This window comes from Brassica napus, chromosome C8 (genome assembly GCF_020379485.1).
Source record: "Brassica napus cultivar Da-Ae chromosome C8, Da-Ae, whole genome shotgun sequence".
Classification (NCBI taxonomy): Eukaryota; Viridiplantae; Streptophyta; class Magnoliopsida; order Brassicales; family Brassicaceae; genus Brassica; species Brassica napus.
In genome coordinates, this window is record NC_063451.1 from 31,621,998 (window position 1) to 31,643,947 (window position 21,950).

At 37.0% G+C, this 21,950-nt stretch overlaps 2 protein-coding genes and 1 long non-coding RNA gene across 3 annotated transcripts; 2 read left to right on the forward strand and 1 right to left on the reverse strand.

Annotated features, from left to right (window-relative positions):
- Window positions 1-6,120: 6,120 nt before the first annotated feature.
- Window positions 6,121-7,027, forward strand: LOC111213437. The gene is made up of 3 exons (XM_022715192.2): window positions 6,121-6,246; window positions 6,398-6,568; window positions 6,739-7,027. Exons 1-3 carry the CDS (start codon window positions 6,153-6,155, stop codon window positions 6,834-6,836), a joined length of 363 nt encoding a protein of 120 aa, XP_022570913.1. The 5' UTR covers window positions 6,121-6,152; the 3' UTR covers window positions 6,837-7,027.
- A 1,222-nt stretch (window positions 7,028-8,249) lies between these two features.
- On the forward strand, window positions 8,250-14,307 carry LOC111213438. The gene is made up of 4 exons (XR_002663335.2): window positions 8,250-10,247; window positions 10,388-10,568; window positions 11,961-13,428; window positions 13,524-14,307. It is a non-coding gene; the product is annotated as an uncharacterized LOC111213438 (long non-coding RNA).
- A 230-nt stretch (window positions 14,308-14,537) lies between these two features.
- Window positions 14,538-20,713, reverse strand: LOC106407057 (retrovirus-related Pol polyprotein from transposon TNT 1-94). The gene is made up of 4 exons (XM_022715190.2): window positions 19,455-20,713; window positions 19,332-19,381; window positions 19,134-19,230; window positions 14,538-19,046 (listed from the first exon to the last, which is right to left on the reverse strand). The coding sequence occupies exon 4, from the start codon at window positions 18,666-18,668 to the stop codon at window positions 14,538-14,540; it is 4,131 nt and encodes a 1,376-aa protein (XP_022570911.2). The 5' UTR covers window positions 18,669-19,046; window positions 19,134-19,230; window positions 19,332-19,381; window positions 19,455-20,713.
- Between the last annotated feature and the right edge of the window lie 1,237 nt (window positions 20,714-21,950).

Consider the following 21,950-nt stretch of genomic DNA (forward strand, 5'->3'; position numbering starts at 1 on the left):
AAACTTATAAAAAATTATAAAAAATTTTAAAATTTTTATTATACATGATTTACATATATATATATATATGTATACAAAATTATAAAAAATTTATAAATATAGAAAAATGTTGTTAAATATTTTTAAAAAAGTTTAAAAACGTTTTATTATATATTTCATTACTGGAAACTTGAAAAACGTTTTAAAAAATAAAAAAAATGTTTTAAAAAAAATCAAAAAACGATTTTAAAAATCAAAAAACGTTTTTAAAAATCAAAAAACGTTTTTTAAAATCAAAAAACGTTTTTAAAAATCAAAATATGTTCCAAGAAAAACTAAAACAACAATCCAAACAACAATCCTAACTTATATATCCTAAACTATCCATTCAATCCTAAAATTTTCAATCAAACAACCTAAAATCCGAGATCAACTTCCAAAACCCTAAACAATTGATAAAAAAGAAGGTTTGGGATGATTCTTACATGATTTGGGGTTTGGGGAAGAGATATGAGGGTGAGGAGAGGATTCGCCGGTGAAGAGAGGTGGAGAAAGGCCGGAATCGCCGGAGAGGGGGAGAAATCGCCGGAGTGTTTTCGTTTTGTGAGAGAGGGGCCGCGGAGATAACGAAGAAGGAAGAAGAAGGGTTTTTATTTCTGAGGATTCCGACGGACACGGGTTTGTCGGTATTCCGTCGGTATAATTAAAATATACCAAATGCCGATTCGCGAAAATTTTCAAGCGGTTTGGTTCTCCCGGGCAAATTGAAATTCCGACGGAATGTCTCCGTCAGTATTTTCCGACGGACATATTCCGTCGGTATATTCCGACGGAATTCCGACGACTTAGTGTTTAGGGTGTTGATTTCAAGTTTCTAAATGCAAAATCCAAATCTTTGATAATATATATAGTATTTGCATAAAAATTTAACAATAAAAATGTTTTATAACACGATTTTACACAACAACATTTTTTGTAGTGTAAGCTTATATAAATATGATTGTATAAGTATATAATGTTAAGATGAGATGTTATGAAAGTATTAGTAAAATATATAACATTAATTAATTATATTGGTAAAAAAATATGAATAGATATACCTGATCAGCTTGCGAACCAAGAATGAAGGGATCATAATATTGAAGTTTCCGCCGCGAATGAACTGATGTAACACCAAACACATCAATCTTCACTCCTCTATCTAGGGTGGTGTCATACCAATCACAATAGAATACTACACAACGCAATCCAACCATTCCAGGAAATTGGATTTCCAATATTTCTTTTATGTTGCCATAGTAGACATCGTCACCAGAAGAAGATGAAACACCAGCATCATATGTTGTCTTAGAATGACCTTTCCTTGTGAATGCATATCCTCGCGTACAAAATTTAGGATATGATTTGACCACATAGTTTGGTCCCTGCACAAATTCGCGTATCCAATCATCGAACACAAGACCTCTGGCCAAACCATCATTCACCTATAAATTAAAAACATATATGATTGCAAAATTAATTAGTTTATATATATTAAATTTAAACTAATCATTTGCATAGGGTAATATGATATATGACTCACATAACTACGAAGCCATGCAGCAAATCCTTTACCTCTAAGTTGTCGAAGCTCATCTTCTGTTGCATGCCTGTGAGTCATACGCAACTCCGCCATATATACACTATATACAAAAATATTATCAATATGAAATAAAATTATTGAATATTAATCTAACAATAAATGATTAAATATTTTTACCTCTCATATTGTAGAACATCTTCACAGTTGGTGAGCAAATATGTTTGCAAATGAGCGTGCTCAGTGTCCGTAAGTCTCCGCTTCGTGAATTTTCCACTGAGTCGTCCTATTTCCTTGAACATGCTTGGGACAGTAACATGATATGTTGCTCTCTCCCCTCTATCATCATGCCGAGCAGGTCTTCGGTGTTTTGTATGCACTTCTGGTGGAAAATAATTTTCAGCAAAGATTGCAGTTTCTTCATTGATCACCTGTGCCACTATAGATCCTTCCATCCTGCTTTGATTTTTGACCATCTTCTTCATATGATGCATATAACGCTCAAAAATATACATCCATATGTACTGCACAGGACCACCAAGTTCCAATTCTCTTGCGAGATGAATAGCAAGATGTTCCATTACATCAAAGAATGATGGAGGAAATATCTTCTCAAGGTTGCACATGCTGACTGCTGCGTTTGTCTTCAAATTATTAATACCCTCTTCAGTCACTACTCTGCTGCATAAGTCGCGGAAGAAAACACTAATCCCTACATAGGTAAAAGACATAATTTTCGTAAGTATTAAGTTTTTATAAGCATAATTGTTAAATATAAAAATAAATTAAATTGTAAAAATATAATATACCTGCAATTGCTTCATGAACATTACGTGGCAATAATGCTGAAAAAGCAAACGGAAGGAGGCGCTGCATAATTACATGACAATCATGACTCTTCAAGCCAGTAAACTTTCCTTCGCTTCTATCAACGCAGTTCCCCAAATTTGATGCATATCCGTCAGGAAATTTCACTTTATCTGTAATCCAATCAAAGAACTCTTCTTTTCTAGCACCATCTAGCCGATAAATGGGAAAAGGGGCCGTACCGTTCTCATCAACGTGAAGTTCAGAACGATCACAAATATCGACTAAATCCAACCTTGACTTCAAATTATCCTTCGTTTTACCTTGGATGTTAAGGACTGTGTTCATCAGATTATCGAAGAAGTTCTTCTCAATATGCATGACATCTAAATTATGCCGCGATAGATGACTCTCCCAATATGACAGATCCCAGAAAATACTCTTTTTGTGCCAGTTATGTAGCTCTCCAACCGCATTGACTCGAATGTTTTCATGTCCACCTACATCTGGCGTCCTTTCTGCATCAAAATACCTAAACTGGTTCAACAAATCTTTCCCACTAACTTCCTCAGGTGGACCATCAAACACCTGCTTGTTCTTCGTAAACGAAGTCTTACTCCTGCGGTATGGATGATCAGGTGGTAGAAATCGTCTGTGACAGTCAAACCAACACGTTTTCCTTCCGTTCTTTAGTTGGAAAGCATCTGTGTCATCTTGACAATATGGACATGATAGCTTCCCATGTGTTGTCCATCCAGATAACATACCATATGCTGGAAAGTCACTTATTGTCCACATAAGTACTGCCCGCATCTGAAAGTTTTCTTTGCGCGAAACATCGTATGTCTCAAAACCATGCGCCCATAGTTGTTGCAACTCATATATTAGTGGTTGAAGAAACACATCTAGTGATCTTTTAGGATGATCTGGCCCGGGGACGAGAATTGAGAGAAACAAAAACTCTCGTCGCATGCACAAGCTCGGCCGTAAGTTGTACGGTGTCACAATAACTGGCCATAGAGAATACTGCCTTCCATGCTTTCCAAATGGGCTGAAACCATCAGTAGATAATCCAAGATAAACATTTCTTCTCTCTTCCGCAAATTCTGGATATGTTGACTGGAAATGTTTCCAAGCCTTTGCATCTGAAGGATGTCTAATCTCACCATTTGTGGAATGCTCTGCATGCCATCTCATTGCTTTTGTTGTGCGCTCACACTGATACAACCTCTTCAATCTTTCCGTCAAAGGCAAATACCACATTCTTTTGAATGGGATCGGAACTCTTCCCCTCGTCTCCTGGTAACGAGGTTTCCCACAAAATTTGCATACATTCCGTGTCTCATCCACTCTCCAGTAGATCATGCAGTTGTCAATACATACATCTATCACTTCATACGGTAGTTGAAGACCTGCAACAAGTTTCTGAACCTCGTAGTATGAACCCGGTGCAAGGTTATCCTCAGGTAGAATACCTTTGACAAAATCAGTAATCGCATCCATACATTCTTCAACCAAATTATAGTCTGTCTTAATACCCATTAATCTAGTTGCAGATGATAAGACTGAATGACCATCTCTACAATTTTGATACAAAGGTTGTTTTCCTGCATCCAACATGTCAAAAAATCTCCTAGACTCGGGGTTTGGTTCTTCCCCTCTATAATGATCATGTACCATCTACTCAGTACCTACACCATAATCTATATCCGTTCTAGATTCTTCTAACCTAATATCAGGCTGAGGTTCACTAACAGGCTGAGGTTCGCTAGTACTACCATATTCATAACCAGTTTCCCCATGAAGGTACCAAACTTTATAATTACGTGAAAACCCTTTCATATACAAATGAGTCCAAACATCAAATTCTTTTATAACCTTATTATTATTGCAAGAAGAGCAGGGACATCTTAACATACCACTTTTTGCATCCGGTTGCTGTTGAACAAGCCTCATGAATTCTCCAATCCCTTGAACGTATTCTTCCGTAAGCAAATTGGTGTTCGGATCCAAATGAGGTTTATCCATCCACGAACGATAATAAACTTCTGAAGACATGATTTTCACGGAATTGTTATGACTAAAGAGAATGAAGAGAGAATGAAGTGTGAATGAGTTGAATGAGGATGGGTTGTATTTATAGGAAATTGCTTACGGACCTCCGATGACTTTCCGACGAAATTCCGACGGATGTAAAGCAGTCCGTCGGAATTCCGTCGGAATTGTCCAATCTCAAACGGCTATACAACGGTCATATATATTTGTCGGCAACGGTCACATGGTTCGTCGGAATTCCGTCGGAAAATACCGACGGAATTCCGACGACTTTGCTGTTAATCGGAATGTCGTCGGAAATTCGTCGGAATATACCGACGAACTTCTGACGACTACAACGGTTACATTTTTTATCGGAATGTCGTCGAAAAGTCGTCGGAAAATTCCGACGAACCATATTTCGTCGGAATTCCGTCGGAAATGGCCGACGGAATTCCGACGACTTAATTTTTTTGGATTTGGTCGGAAATTTGTCAGTATTCCGTCACAAATGTCCGACGACCTTGGTGTCCGTCGGAACCTCCGTCGGAATTCGGTGTGTTTTCTTGTAGTGACTCGAGAAAATGTCAATCATGACAGTTTTTTATTCCAACCATATAGGGGGTGATTGGTAGATGCTGTAAGAACTGTAGGTAGCTTTTTTAATTTCTATAACCATTGTTTAAATCAATCATGCTTTTATTTTAAAAACTGAATCTAAAGCCAAAACATTGTAAAATGAAATATGTTAGCTTTAGAAAACATTTTCTCTATAGATTTTATATAGTGCTCTGAAAAATTTCTACAATAAAATAAATTAAAGTCAAAGCTAAAAATCTAAAGCATAAATCCAAGAGCAAAAAAACAGAAAACCACAGCTTCAACCAATCAACCCCATATACACATTTTACTAAGGACATCAAAAAGTGATAAGTTAACGCAATGCAACCAAGTTGACAAAGTAAAGTTGTTAATCTGAACAATAATTTTTCTAGGTGAAAAAGGAAATCAAGTTTTTTTGAGGAATATAAATACAGATCCAAGACTACATAAAATTTTATTCACCTTGTTAATGAAGAAACCATAATACATGTGTTTTGCTTCATTCGAGTTTCTTTCTAGTATTTTTAACTTTTTCCGAGTTTAATTCATGGATATTCACCATAACTGGTAACAAAATTTTAGGTTTCAAAAACCATAAGATTACAAAAATAAGTTCTCTCAAGTTTGATGTTCCGAGATTCTATCAGAAAGATTTTTTTTTTACTTTTGGCATCGGCAAGTTACTGATCTGCTGACCCTCTGGCAATGTACTGTCTAAAAGAGCTCCAACATTTTATTCTAAAACTCTTAATATGTTTTTCAGGGACTCAATAAAATGGTATCTTTTCTAGTCTCTTCCTGGCTTCTTAAACGTCCGTTTACAAATATAGGTGAATTGCCCATGTTTTTACCTTTTAGCAGTCGCTAATATGAATTTCTTTTGTAGTAATAATTTTTAAAATTAATAAAATGGCAAATAGAGAATTCAAAATTAGTCCACTAAGTAACACAATGCAAACCATTTGACCGAGTCAACCATTTGAGCGAGTCAACCATAAAACTTTTTTTTTTGATAAAGTCAACCATAAGACTTGTCAAGTGAAGACAAACAGAACACAAGTCGTCCATAGCGTCAACCCCATTCATCTCTTCTCTAATCTATATAAATGCTTGAATGCAACCAAAGTGATCATCACTCGCTGGTATTAAGATGACGGCTTCTATACTCTCGTCCATCATTGTCTTGCTTCTTTTTATCATACCTTCACTTTTCGTTGATGCTCATGTGGAACACCGTAAATTAAGTGAGTCTATACCTCTATAAGATAATAGACTAGTTTTGAATTATTTTCTGTTTACTTTATTAGTTAATTCATAACTTCACATATAGCTTAGAGACAAATTATCATCGAACGTGCCATTGACTTGGCGTTCTATATGTCATATGTAATGTAGGTGGAACAAAAGAGACGATGACCATGAGGAGGAACTTGGAAGGAAGTGGGCACGTCAATTCCAAAATTGCAACTCCGGGGAGCACGTCACGGCACTCCGGACAGAAAAACATTCAACATAAACCGTCCAAAACTCGTCCTGATCAGTTGAAGTCACGCATAAGTTACGGAGGTACCGATACCACTAAATGTTCTTATTATACTAAAAATATAGACAAAATGATTATGACTTTAATATATTTATAAATATTAGCAAATTGATCGAAAATAGTGGGTTTATACTGAATTATATTGGATTATGACCGTAGGCAATCATATGTTTCTTATCATAAATGTTTACAGCCCTTAAAAGATCACAAGTACCATGCACCTCCCGCTACCCATGTCACCGTTCAATTACAGCTCAGCCTCCAAGCTCTTCCAACAATAGTCGTTCCTAATCCTAAGGCACACACACGTGGTTAGTTTATATTTCTGTGATTATTATTCATTTGTTTGCAAGTGTAAGAAACTAGATCCTTGTATTACCTATCATATCTATTTTAATTTTTCAGCATGCCCTTTGTAACCTTTCTTTTCTCAAAATTTCATTATATTCACCGATCGACTTTAATAACACACTTTTAAGCCATTGGTCAGGTTTGTATATAATAGAATCGTTTTGGTATTGACCATATAAACCAACCAGCTAGTTCTCTTGCTTCGTTCACCTTTATGGAATCGTTATGTCTTCCAAGACATATAAGATGATCAAACCCAAGATGGTAACTCTTGTCTCATCTGTGAAAGAAACTGCAGGACTTGCAACATAGTCCTCGTAGTGTATACACATACACATACACAGGAATGTAAATTATAACTATTCATATCCCCTGAGGGATATTAAACACTGAGGTAACTAGTGACTTCTCTATATAAACAAAAAGATCATTGGCTCTTCAACTCAAGACTATTGGAACAACATTGGTGGACAAAGATTACAACAAAAGCGGGACGGATGAAACTAATTATAACACCTTTTCTGAAGAGCCTTTTGGAGTGGTACGTACTGGAAGAGAACTTTGCATGGGTTTTGCTTTCGGATTAAGAGATTTCCTCCGGTCTTTGGCATCAATCACTCCAGCCTGCTAAAACCGGAAAATAACTAAGATCCAGAATATATCTTCTTAGGTTTAAAAAGTAAAAGACTTTGTAAACCTCGAGTTCTTCAGCAACCGTGCCTTCTCTACAGGTGTTGCACCAGATTTGGAAAGCTGAGCACCGTGAAAAAAACATAAGCAAGAGTTCACACACATTACCAGGCCCGTCCCTGCAATAAGGCAACTAAAGCATCTGCTTTAGGCTACAAAATATAAACAAAACATTAATACCATTTGTCACTGAATAATAGTTAGGTCAAATGGTTTAGAAGTTTGATCTGAGTTAGCATACCGTAGTTTGATTCTCCTTTTGTCCAACATAATTTTAATTTTTACCATTCGATAACTCTATACCTTTTTGTATTGACTGACTGTTACTATTTATTGTTGGTATTTATATAAGAGGCCACATAAATATTTTTTGTGCTTTAGGCCACCCCAAATTATGGGACGGCACTGCACATTACCTACATGTTTGGTTTGGTCATGAGAGAGAGAGATATTACCTCCTTTTGTTTGTTTGTTCTCAGCGGTGTTGTTGCTTTTGAGTCCATAAGATGAAGAACGAATAGCACTAGAACCACTTCTCTTCTCCAGGCAACTTGATTTTGTAGGCCTATTGTTTAGGAAAAGAATCGAACTTTAAGACTTAACATGAGGCGATGAGTTTCCGTAAACCAGGTCACATGAGTATATATATACCTGCCATTTTCCTTCTGACGTGTAGCTAATGACGGAATACTAGTTGCCTTTCCAGGATTCAGATGTTTAAATACCTGATCAGTGGATATAATTTTTCACAATCGGTGAAAACAAAAAAAAACATAAAAGAATACTAATACACCTGCTTTTGGTCGTGGACACAACTTGTGAAGTCATAACTCTTTTGAAATGTTTTAAAAGCACGTTTGAAAATGTATTTATCTCCCATTCGCTCCAAAATCAATGATTTTCTAGTGCTTGTAGGATCAGATGCAGATGGACCAAGACTCATAGACATATGCAATGACTTTGGAGCGGTTAATTTGTTTCTCAGTAAAGAAGACGAGACGTTTTCCTTCTTTACCAAAGATTGTGATGAAGACAAAGAAGTGGTTTTTGAAGCTGGCTTGTACACTCTTGGAGTTGAAAGCCCTGGTGAGGGTTTTGAGATAGGTGCTGCTGGTTTCTTCGTTGGTTTCATCATGTTTTTGATCTCCTTGCTTGGTGTCTTACTTGTTGCAATCTTGTTAGTTGTCGGTTTTGTTCTCACCTGATCAGGCTGTAGATACAAAGTTAAGCAAGGAGTTCAAAACTTAAATAGGTGAAGAACAGAAACTTGTCCAAAACTTATAGATTTTGTTAGCTGATCCTAAAATATATAAAGCTTAAAACAATTATAGTTCAAATACCAAATGTTCCATATATATATATGATCTTTCAAAAGGTAGATATTTCATATGTCTATTGATCATTTAAAATTTTGGAACCAAAAACAAAAAATTTATATGAGTGTTCCCAGATTAGGCACTGTTGTGTTCACAAAGAAAATTATACATAAAATGCTTCTTTTTATAGAAATAGCCTTTCACGCAGATTCCAAACGGTTGGTTCAGTAGATAAAAACAAAAACTGGAATGGCACACTAATGATATTTTTATAAACGCGTAAAGAAGAATATATTTCCTAACATATATTATTTTGGTAAAATAAATTCCTTTACTAAGTTGAGGACATGATGAGAACATTTTTATTTAAGTAGACACTGATCACAGAAAGAAAGAGAAATTGCAATACCATACTACCATTTTTTTTAAAAACACCGAATTTTAAAAATTTATTATTTAGTGATTATTATTTAGGGTTTAATATTTAGGGGGTAAGGTAGAATTTATAAACTTCTATTAATGTTTTATAAATTATTATTAACATTTATAAATGTTAGTTTAGTTATTTTTCATAACTTAAGATATTTATGGAAATGATTATTTTTACAGTAAATTTGAAATGTAGCATCTAATTGTGATATATAAAATTAAAAATTTCTCTAGAAAGAATGGAGCGAGTGGCAAGTCTCAATCATTAAGTTAATATATTTGGCAGATTACTTTTCTTTGTTAAGTTGGGGACAGGAAGAACAATCTTCTTAATAACTAGAGATTGCTAACAATGAAAAAGAAAATGTAGAGTGATAAATCTGAATTAAAAATTTTAGTTATTTTAGAAGAAAATTAAATAAATTGTCTACAACAGCTGTAATTAATATCTTATTCAAAAACTCTAAACATGTTATTCAGGGACTCCACGTGTTCCGTAGTCTCTTGCTGGCTTCTTAACTTCTCAACAACGTTAAATGTAGCAAGTCCGTTTACGAATATAGACCATATTTTACTTACTTTTTAGCAGTCGCTATTGTGAGTTTTTTGTAGTAATATTTTGTTGTTATTGAAATTAACAAAACTGGAAAATAAAGAAAATACAAAGTTACCCCACAAATAGAACGCAATGCCAACCCATTTGACCGAGTAAACCTTAAGACGCGTCAAGATAATACAAACACAAGTCGTCCATAGCGTCAACTCCAATCTATATAAATGCTTTGAATGTAATCAAAGTGATCATCACTCAATAGTATTAAGATGGCGGGCTCTATACTCTCCTCCATCATTTTCTTCCTTCTTTTTATCGGACTTTCTTTTTTTGTTGATGCTCATATGGAACACCGTAAATTAAGTGAGTTCTTCTACTCTATTAGATGTAGACTAGTTTTGAAGCATTTACTGTTTTACTTTATTATGTAGTTCATATATAACTTAAACGACAAATTACCGTCATAACTTACTACAGAATGGATATATATGTCGCATGGCTAGGTGGAGCAAAAGAGACAATATCCATGAGGAGGAACTTGGAAGGAAATGGGGGCTCCAAAATTAAAACTTCACCGAGCTGGTCGCGACGCAGTGGACAAAAAAAACACTCAACATGAGCCGTCCAAACCCCTTCCTGATCAAGCGACGCACCAAGGGCGAGGAAATTATATATCTTATGCGGGTACTGCTATTTGCTCATCCAAGCTTAAGTACTGCATCCAAATGCAATATAGATATTGCTTATTTGGTTACAATTAAACATATAAAAGTAGAAACAATTAATTATTGGATGCATATCTAAAATGTATTAAAAAGGCTTTGATATTTTGAATTCATTTGAAACTAGTTTGAATATGCATCTAAATTACTAAAAAGTCTAAAATATCGTCCTCATTCACAATTATAACTTAAACTAAATATAATCTATATACTTGTTTTTTTTCTTCAAAAAAGCAACATTGTGCTGGAGTTGCAGAATCGTATATATTTTTAACTTGAGTTATTTCCATACACAAATTAGAGAATTTTGTTTTGTAAGAGTGATAGAATTGTGTTTTCTCATCATAAAAAAAATTCATAAAATTGAAACCGACAGTTTTTCACCAAAATAGTAGAACAACAATTTTCAACAACAAATTTTCCACAAAATATTGTTTTCACAAATATATTTATTTGCCAAAAGTGTATTAAACTGAACAAAATAATTAATTGAGATATTAAAATGTATAGCAAAAGTTTGGATATTAAATAATTTAATGAAATTTAGTTTAAGTATTTTTTATGAAATTTTCCTGTTTTAAAATTAATAGTTACAATATAATATAGTTAATATATAGTTAACTTTTTTATCACAAAAGGTATAATAGTTTAATATTAAAATAGGACCCCTTTTTAAAAAAGACATTATATAATATTTTAATATAACCAATCACCAACACCAAGTACACCTGTGGATTGACTTTCTTTTCAAACCAGAACTCTTCTTTTCGTTCTCCACTCTTTTCAGTTCTTTTAATTTTTATCATCAAATTCCTAGTGATTAAATTATAATATTTGAAAAATGTAAAAAGGAAGAAAGAGTGATAGAAATGTCAAGAACGTCTATGTGGCATGAGATTCGAAATAAAAACTGATATATTCACTGGGTACATGTGTTCTTTTTCTACTGGCTTAATTTGTTTTATTTCAAAAAATTTAGAAAATTTGTACTCCCTACACACAGCTTCCCCTCTATTTGCACTTCATACCCTATTTAAACAAAACTAAAATACTCCTATATTATTATTACATATATGAGAAACTCAGTGGAAAGACCCATCCAATAAAAAGGTTCTAAATAACTAGAACGTGGGTGCTCTAAAACAAGTTTGCTACGGAGTCACAAAAAGAATTGCTTAAGAAAAGTCTTAGAAAATGGTCGTCCATAACTAGGACTGTCTATGTGGGCATAGTTGTGGTGCATCCGCACATGATTCCCAGTTCTAAGCTTACCTTTTAAGTACTCTTCTTAATATATAAATCTTGGATTTTATGCAGTTTTAAGTTTTTTTCTTCTTTAATTCGAATTTGCCAGATCTTAAAAATCAGACGACGACAAGGAATTGCACCATTTACGAAAGATGTAAGCGTAAAGTAAGGGGCTAGCTAAGGCACACCCCGGACTAGTCAATGGACTTGGATATTACTTTGGGTTTGTACGTTGTTGTGGGTTTTCTATTTCCGTTGTGTTTCATTATTAACTGTCTTTTTACTGATGGAATAAGCAATTCTTGGAAACTAGATAATATATTCTATCAAATCCCTCGTAGCTCTTCATTATATATCTTGTAAACTTTCTGTTTGATCAAACAATTTCCATCTGTTATACACAAACACAAGCAACACACACACATATATATATATATATATATAGATTGTATATTACAAAGCTATAGTTCTCATGTATTTGTGTATTAGCTGTGTCAAAATTCGGAGATTAACATGAGAAAGTGTGCAAGTTGTAGTACGGCGAAAGATAAATATTTACTTAGTTTTTCTTTTGTTCAATCTTTCCTATCTCTCATCAGCGTCACTCTTGATGTTCATGAATGCAACTATATCGCGGTGGTGCGAGTTTTCTAGAAATAGATTTTGTAATGGCAACTAGTATTATTACATAGAGGCAACTAGAGACTTCTCTATATAACAAAAAGACCATTAGCTCTTCACCTCAAGACTAATGTAACAACATTGATAACAAATATCACACCAGAACGGGACGGATGAAACTAATCATAACTGTCACGGTCCAAGCCCAGCAAATTTTAAAACCTTAAACGTAAAGCCCACGTTTTAAGCCAAAACCCTAAAAAAAGATATTTTAGTAATTTTGAATGATCTGAACCTTAAACTCTTCTACATATATACTGAGGGCACGACCTAGAGGAGAGGGAGAGACAATTTTTACGGCGAAGCTCTGCCAAAATAACCGACAACGCAGCCTGCAGTTACTCTGAGATATCAGTGCCAAGTTGGGATTTTGGAGAGACGTTTGCGACCAGATACGAAAGTGTTAGGCAAAGAACTAAAATTGGATTGATAGATCTCGTTGCAAGGAAGACACAACAACTTTCGGATCTCAATTACGAGGTAATCTCAGTTAGTTACTCAATCTACAAGTTGAGATACGTTTCTGAAATCGGTTCAGATCTGGTTTTTCTGTTTCGCAGAGCCACATTGGGAAGAGATTTCTAGTTGATACAAAACGATTTAGGTGACGTTCATGATATTGTTAGAGAGCTGACGTTACCAGCTTTCTATATCCACTAAGAACGCTTCATTACGAGGTAAACTCAGGAAGTTATTCGATCTTCAATTTGGAGAAAAGTCACTGTTTTCTGAATCCAGAAATTCCAAATCAGAAACCTGTTTTTCCAGTTTCACATAGGGGTTTTGTGAGAAGGTTTTCCGGTGAACCAGAGAGAGTTAGGACGCGAGTAAGGTGTCTCTGGAAAGATCTAGCTGCAAGGAATCTATATCTTTTGACGTTATCTTGTTTAGAGGTAAGAACAAATACTTATTTGCGTTGCTTCCTGGACAAGAATCATCTTGTTCTGTCAAAACCAAAAATCCTAATTCACTTCGAACGCAAATGCAGTTTCAGATCACTAGAACAGAGTGTCAGCCCGCTAGTTTCAGAACCCACTTTCAACCTTAAGGCAAAGGTGAGGGTGCGATCTGTAGACTTTTATTATTATTAGTCAAGTTGTATTCTTAAATGCTAGGTCTAGAAATTTGGTATGTTTGATTGTTTGATGATTACTTGTGATGATAATGTTGATGACGATCTGTTAGTTGATAAATGTTAAAGTGATAAGTGATGAAGTTGTTAGGTAAATATTAAATGTGCAAAGTCGGACTGAGGACGAGGACATAGCGATCCCATCAAAGCCCGTAAACCGGCTGACGAGCCCAAGGTGGCGTACGGCCTTTCGAGGTGACGGCCAGCCTAAGTTGTCATGTTATTATTAATATTGGAAATGGTTATGAGATGAAAAATGTTAATGCGATTAATGAATGTGTATTGAAATAAATGATGTGTTATGTTTGTTAATTGCTTAATATGTTGGGTGATGAATGCTCTAGGACTACTAATTTCGCATGCAAGTTGGTTAATAATGTTAGGAGTCATGTGGGCAGAAATGACCATCCTCACTGAATGACTGTGTGTTATTCACCATTTTTCCTCTTTCAATTTCGGTGTATGCAGGTGTTTCTTGTTGTTCAAGTTAGGGCACAAGAGTATGATTTGACAGACGGGCATTACAATAACACTTTTTCTGAAGAGCCTTTTGGTAAAGAACGTACAGGAAGAGAAACCTGCATGGGTTTTGATTTCGGATTAAGAGAGTCCCTCCGTGTTTTGACATCAATCACTCCAGCCTGCTAAAACATAGAAAGTAATGAGACCAGAATATTATAAGCCTTAGATTGTATATGAACTCAGTATAAAGAAACTCTTCTTTATTATCTTAAGAAACTTCTCAAAACTTAAGTGCACAATATCAATCTCTAAAACTCTCTTGTTATGCAACACTCTTGCATATACTTTATATAGAGATTAATGTTTCCATATTTCCTAAACTCTTAGGAAGTAACTTTCCTAAATACATTAGGATTGCTTTAACTTCTTCTCTAAGTTAACTTCATGTTTATCTCTAACATTCTCCCCTTTAAACTTGAAGTTAGCTTCTTCAACATCTTGAACTCCCACAAGATCTTTCATTTCCTTAAACTTGATTCTTCCTAATGCTTTAGTTAGAATATCTGCTTTTTGTTCAGCTCCTGGTATATGTTGGACGTCGACAAGCTCGTTCTCAATGCACTCTCGGATAAAGTGATATCGTTTGTGTATATGCTTGCTGCGACCATGGAAGACCGGGTTCTTTGTGAGTGCTATAGCTGATTTGTTGTCAAGCCATATTACCACCTTCTCATTCGTTTCTTCAAGAACTTCTTCTAGGAGTTCTTGAAGCCATATGGCTTGTTTGGCAGCCTCGGTTGCAGCCATAAACTCAGCCTCACATGATGACAGAGCTACAGTCTCTTGCTTTTGAGAACACCAAGTGATTGGACAATCATTCAGGTAGAATATGTGACCTGTGGTGCTTCTTCCGTCATCTTCGTCGATGTTGTGGCTTGAATCACTGAATCCCTTGAGTACAATCCCGCTTGATCGCTTATACACGAGGCCTAACGAAGTCGTCCCTTTTAGATATCTCAAAACGGCTTTTAATGCTGTGCCATGTGATGCTTTAGGATCGTGCATGTATCTGCTGAGAAGTCCTACACTGAATGCTAGGTCCGGGCGAGTGTGGAGTAGGTAGCGCAAGCACCCAATCTTACGTCTAAAATCTTTATCGTCGATGCTCTCTTCATCTGCCGCCTTTGATACCTTCAGACCGAACTCCATAGGAGTGTGTGTGGCATTACACTCAGCCATACCTGCTTCACTTAGGATCTTGTTTGCATATCTTCGCTGATTCAATGTGATCCTCCCTTTTTCTTGATACACTTCAATACCTAGGTAGTAGCTCAATAGCCCGAGATCACTCATCTCAAAGTTACTTGACATCTCCTTTTTAAACTCGTATATCAGGCCCTGATCAGAACCAGTTATCAGAAGATCGTCAACATATACGGCCACGAGAAGACAATGATTTCCCTCTTGCTTGCGGTACAATGCAGGTTCTTTCGAACATCTCGTAAACTTCAGATGTCCAAGAACTTTGTTGAGCTTCGCGTTCCATGCCCTCGGGGCTTGTCTCAGACCATACAAGGCTTTATTAAGTTTATATACCTTATATTCTTCTCCTTCTACCTCAAAGCCCTCAGGTTGCTTGACATATACCTCCTCTTTTAATTCTCCATGGAGGAACGCGGTCTTGACATCTAAGTGATGGATTTCCCATCCTTTTGATGCAGCTAGAGCAATAATGAACCTAACAGTTTCAATGCGCGCAACTGGTGCAAATACTTCATCGAAGTCAATACCATGACGTTGAATATATCCTTTTGCTACTAGTCTTGATTTATGTTTGTTGATACTCCCGTCTGCGTTTCGTTTGATCTTGAAAATCCATTTTAAACCAATTGGTTTGGCTCCTGGAGGAAGATCAACGAGATCCCATGTCTTGTTCTTCACAATCGATTTGATCTCTTCTTCACAGGCATCGCGCCATACCTTCTCTTCCATTGCGCTTTCGAAATCCCACGGTTCTTCGTTCAACAGAAGTAAGAGACGCTCTCCTTCCTCTTCTGCAAGAAGGATATAATCATCGAGATAAGCAGGCATTTTACTGGTTCTGTTTGACCTTCGAGGTTGGTAATGCTCTGTTTCTTCATCGGTTTCCTCTTGAGAGTTGTGTTTATCTTCCTCGACTCCATCTTCGTGTACAACACTGCTGCTAGGTAACACGTTGCTTGATTCTTCAAGTCCTTGATTCCCATACTCTCCAAACGTAACTGTAAGTGTTCCTGTGTTCTTGGCTTCTTCACTACCAGTTCTGTTCCATTCCCATGTTTTATTTTCTTCAAATACTACATCTCTGCTCACGTATATTCGTTGCTGTGTAGGATCAAATAGCCTATATGCTTTAGAGCCGGGCTCGGTACCGAGGTGTACTAAAGTACGAGACCTGCTATCCAGTTTTCTCAAGCTCTTTGACTCTATTTTAGCATGCGCAATGCATCCAAACACTCGTATATGTTGGATATTAGGTTTTCTGCATTTGAACGCTTCATACGGGGTTTGACTGCTCAATGTTTTTGTCGCTAATCGGTTTATGAGATAGGTTGAGTGTCTTACCGCTTCTCCCCACAGGTAATTTGGCACTTGCATGTGAGTTAAGATGCTCCTTGTCATCTCTAACAAGGTTCGGTTACGTCTCTCTACTACTCCGTTCTGTTGTGGCGTGTATGGGGCGGTTAGGTGTCTTTGTATACCTGATACTTCACAGAAATCTTGAAACTCTGAGCTTGTGAACTCTCCCCCTCTATCTGTTCTCAATGTCTTAATGGTTGCACCGGTATCTTGTTCCACAATCTTCTTAAACCGTACAAATTTTTCGAAAGCTTCTCCCTTTTCTTTCAAGAGAATAGACCACATATAACGCGAGTGATCGTCTATAAGCACGAATATATATCTGCTTCTTCCTGCAGTGGGTGGTGTTATTGGCCCGCAGAGATCAGCGTGTACGAGCTCCAGGATTGTAGATGCACGATATGAGGTTGAAGTTGGAAAGGGTCGTCTTGTTTGCTTTGCACGCAAGCAAGATTCACATGTATCTTTCGTGACTTTCAACTGAGGAAGACCGATAACGAGTTCCTCTCTTACCATGGTTTTCATAGCATCGTATCCAAGGTGTCCTAGACGTGCATGCCAGACAGAGAATTCACATTTTATTTGAGTTTGTAGGCACTTTGGTTCTTCTATCTCCATCACCACTTTGTATAATCGATTCCTTGCTCTCGAAGCTTTCACAATCATATTACCATCCTTGTCGTGTAAGGTCAGGTAGTTCTCTTTCATCCTTACGTCACATCCCGATTCCGTGGCCTGTCCGAGACTGATGATATTGCTCTTAAGTGCTGGGATGAAGTAGACATCTGCAAGAATTTTTCTTTTTCCGTCTTGACTTATAAACAAAATAGATCCTTTTCCCTTAATGTCTATTCTTGAATCATCTCCAAACCGAACCTTTCCAGTGATTGTTTCGTCTATTTCATTGAAGTAGCTTCGATTTCCAGTCATGTGATTACTGGCTCCGTTGTCTAAATACCATATTCTATCGCCATCGGTATTGGATTCAAACTCTTTGGGTTTCACATTACGTTCATTGAGGTAAACGATTTCATGCATCATGAGTCTATCGGCTTCTTGGGTTTCGTCTCCATCCCTACTCTCAGTTGTCTCTTGTAACTTGAGTAATCTATCAGGACATGAGGCTGCAAAGTGTCCTATTTTATCACATCTATAACATATGATCTTTGTCGCGTCTCGACTGTCCCAATACGACCTACCGCGTCCTCTTCCTCTGCCATAATATCGGCCACCTCGACCACGCCCTCTGTATTCACCATAGTCGCGTTGTGGATGTTGTTCTGAATTAGCGTACATGAGTTTGCTTTGACTCTCCTGTGTATCTTCTTCTTCATCATGAATACGTTCTTCGTATGTTTTCAGACGACCTACAATGTCTTCGAAGCTTGTAGTCTTCAGATCCAACATCTGTTCTATGGAGGCAACGATGTGAATGTACTTCTTACGTGGTAAACACGATAAGAACTTTTTCACGAGCTTTGATTCATCCATACTTTCGCCTAATGCAGCTGACTTTGATGATAATTCTGATAGCTTGCCCACAAAGTCATCAATCTTTTCGGTGTCTTTCATCTTCAAGCGGTCGAATTCAGTCATTAAGGTTTGTAGTCGCGCCTCTCGAACTCTGTCAGCTCCCACATACCGAGTTTTGATCGCATCCCATACCTTCCTTGCGGTGTCGAGTCCTCCGGTTTGTAAGATCATTGTTTCCGGGATGGACTGAAACAGAAGAGCCGTCGCAATATCATTCTTGTCGCTTTCAACAGATTCATTCTCAATTATCTCCCATACCTTATGAACCCTAAGTAAAAGCTTCATTCGAATTGACCACACGGTGTAGTTAGTTGCTGTTAGCATCGGGCAACTGATAGAGGATGCTCCGCCATCCTTCTTAACCGTTGTAGTAACCAAATCACCCATGTCTCTTGATCGATTGGCTCTGATACCAAATATAAGCCTTAGATTGTATATGAACTCAGTATAAAGAAACTCTTCTTTATTATCTTAAGAAACTTCTCAAAACTTAAGTGCACAATATCAATCTCTAAAACTCTCTTGTTATGCAACACTCTTGCATATACTTTATATAGAGATTAATGTTTCCATATTTCCTAAACTCTTAGGAAGTAACTTTCCTAAATACATTAGGATTGCTTTAACTTCTTCTCTAAGTTAACTTCATGTTTATCTCTAACAAATATATATATATATATCTTCCTAAGTAAAAAAACTTTTGTAAACCTTCGAGTTCTTCAGCAAGCGTGTCTTCTCTACAGGTCTTGCACCAGATTTGGAAAGCTGAGCAGCGTGAAAAATGCATTAGCAAGAGTTCACACACATTAACTATGTCATGTTTGGTTTGGTCATGAGAGAGAGAGATGTTACCTCCTTTTGTTTGTTCTCAGCAGTGTTGTTGCTTTTGAGTGAAGAACGAATAGCACTAGAACCACTTCTCTTCTCCAGGCTACTTGATTTTGTAGGCCTATTGTTTAGGACAAGAATCGAACTTTAAGACTTAACATGAGATGATGAGTTTCTGTAAACCAGGTCACATGAGTTATATATATATATATATATATATACCTGCCATTTTCCTTCTGACATGATGGAATACTAGTTGCCTTTGCAGGACTCTGTTGTTGAAGTAGCTGATCAGTGGATAATCATTCACAATCGTTGAAAACAAAAAACATAAATGAATATTACCGGCTTTTGCTCGTCGACAGAACTTGTGAAGTCATAACTCTTTTGGATGTTTTAAAGGCACGTTTCACAATGTTTTTATCTCCCATTCGCTCCATAATCAATGACTTTCTAGTGCTTGTAAGAGCACTAGGATCAGATGTAGATGGACCAAGACTCATAGACATATGCAACGACTTTGAAGCGGTTTGTTTGTTTCTCAGTAAAGAAGAAGAGACGTTTTCTTTCTTCACCGTAGACAATGGAGTGGGTTTTGAAGCTGGCTTGTACACTCTTGGAGTTGAGGCATTTGAGATAGGTGCTGGTGGATTCTTTGTTAGTTTCATCATGTTTTTGAACTCTTTGCTCGGTGGAGTTTTCTTACTTGCACTACAACAAAACACGCCGAATTCCGACGGAGATTCCGACGGACCCCAATGTCGTCGGACATTTGTGACGGATTTGTGACGGATTACCGACCAAATCCAAAAAAATGAAGTCGTCGGATTTCCGTCGGCCATTTCCGACGGAACTCCGACGAAACAATGTTCGTCAGAATTATCCGACGACTTTTCGACGACATTCCGATAAAAAATGTAACCGTTGTAGTCGTCGGAAGTTCGTCGGTATATTCCGACGAATTTCCGACGACATTCCGATTAACAGTAAAGTCGTCGGAATTCCGTCGGTATTTTCCGACGAATTTCCGACGAACCATGTGACCGTTGCCGACAAATATATATGACCGTTCTATAGCCGTTTGAGATTGGACAATACCTACGGAATTCCGACGGACTGCTTCACATCCGTCGAAATTTCGTCGGAAAGTCGTCGGAGGTCTGTAAGCAATTTCCTTTAAATACAACCCCTCCTCATTCAACTCATTCACACTATTCTCTCTTCATTCTCTTTAGTCATAACAATTCCGTGAAAATCATGTCTTCAGAAGTTTATTATCGTTCGTGGATGGATAAACCTCATTTGGATCCGAACACCAATTTGCTTACGGAAGAATACGTTCAAGGGATTGGAGAATTCATGAGGCTTGTTCAACAGCAACCGGATGCAAAAAGTGGTATGTTAAGATGTCTCTGCTCTTCTTGCAATAATAATAAGGTTATAAAATAATTTGATGCTTGGACTCATTTGTATATGAAAGGGTTTTCACGTAATTATAAAGTTTGGTACCTTCATGGGGAAACTGGTTATGAATATGGTAGTACTAGCGAACCTCAGCCTGTTAGTGAACCTCAGCCTGATATTAGGTTAGAAGAATCTAGAACGGATATAGATTATGGTGTAGGTACTGAGCAGATGGTACATGATCATTATAGAGGGGAAGAACCAAACCCCGAATCTAGGAGATTTTTTGACATGTTGGATGCAGGAAAACAACCTTTGTATCAAAATTGTAGAGATGGTCATTCAGTCTTATCATCTGCAACTAGATTAATGGGTATTAAGACAGACTATAATTTGGCTGAAGAATGTATGGATGCGATTACTGATTTTGTCAAAGGTATTCTACCTGAGGATAACCTTGCACCGGGTTCATACTACGAGGTTCAGAAACTTGTTGCAGGTCTTCAACTACCGTATGAAGTGATAGATGTATGTATTGACAACTGCATGATCTACTGGAGAGCGGATGAGACACGGAATGTATGCAAATTTTGTGGGAAACCTCGTTATCAGGAGACGAGGGGAAGAGTTCTGATCCCATTCAAAAGAATGTGGTATTTTTCCTTTGACGGAAAGATTGAAGAGGTTGTATCAGTGTGAGCGCACAGCAAAAGCAATGAGATGGCATGCAGAGCATTCCACAAATGGTGAGATTAGACATCCTTCAGATGCAAAGGCTTGGAAACATTTCCAGTCAACATATCCAGAATTTGTGGAAGAGAGAAGAAATGTTTATCTTGGATTATCTACTGATGGTTTCAGTCCATTTGGAAAGCATGGAAGACAGTATTCTCTATGGCAAGTTATTGTGACACCGTACAACTTACGGCCGAGCTTGTGCATGCGACGAGAGTTTTTGTTTCTCTCAATTCTCGTCCCCGGGCCAGATCATCCTAAAAGATCACTAGATGTGTTTCTTCAACCACTAATATATGAGTTGCAACAACTATGGGCGCATGGTTTTGAGACATACGATGTTTTGCGCAAAGAAAACTTTCAGATGCGGGCAGTACTTATGTGGACAATAAGTGACTTTCCAGCATATGGTATGTTATCTGGATGGACAACACATGGGAAGCTATCATGTCCATATTGTCAAGATGACACAGATGCTTTCCAACTAAAGAACGGAAGGAAAACGTGTTGGTTTGACTGTCACAGACGATTTCTACCACCTGATCATCCATACCGCAGGAGTAAGACTTCGTTTACGAAGAACAAGCAGGTGTTTGATGGTCCACCTAAGGAAGTTAGTGGGAAAGATTTGTTGAAGCAGTTTAGGTATTTTGATGCAGAAAGGACGCCAGATGTAGGTGGACATGAAAACATTCGAGTCAA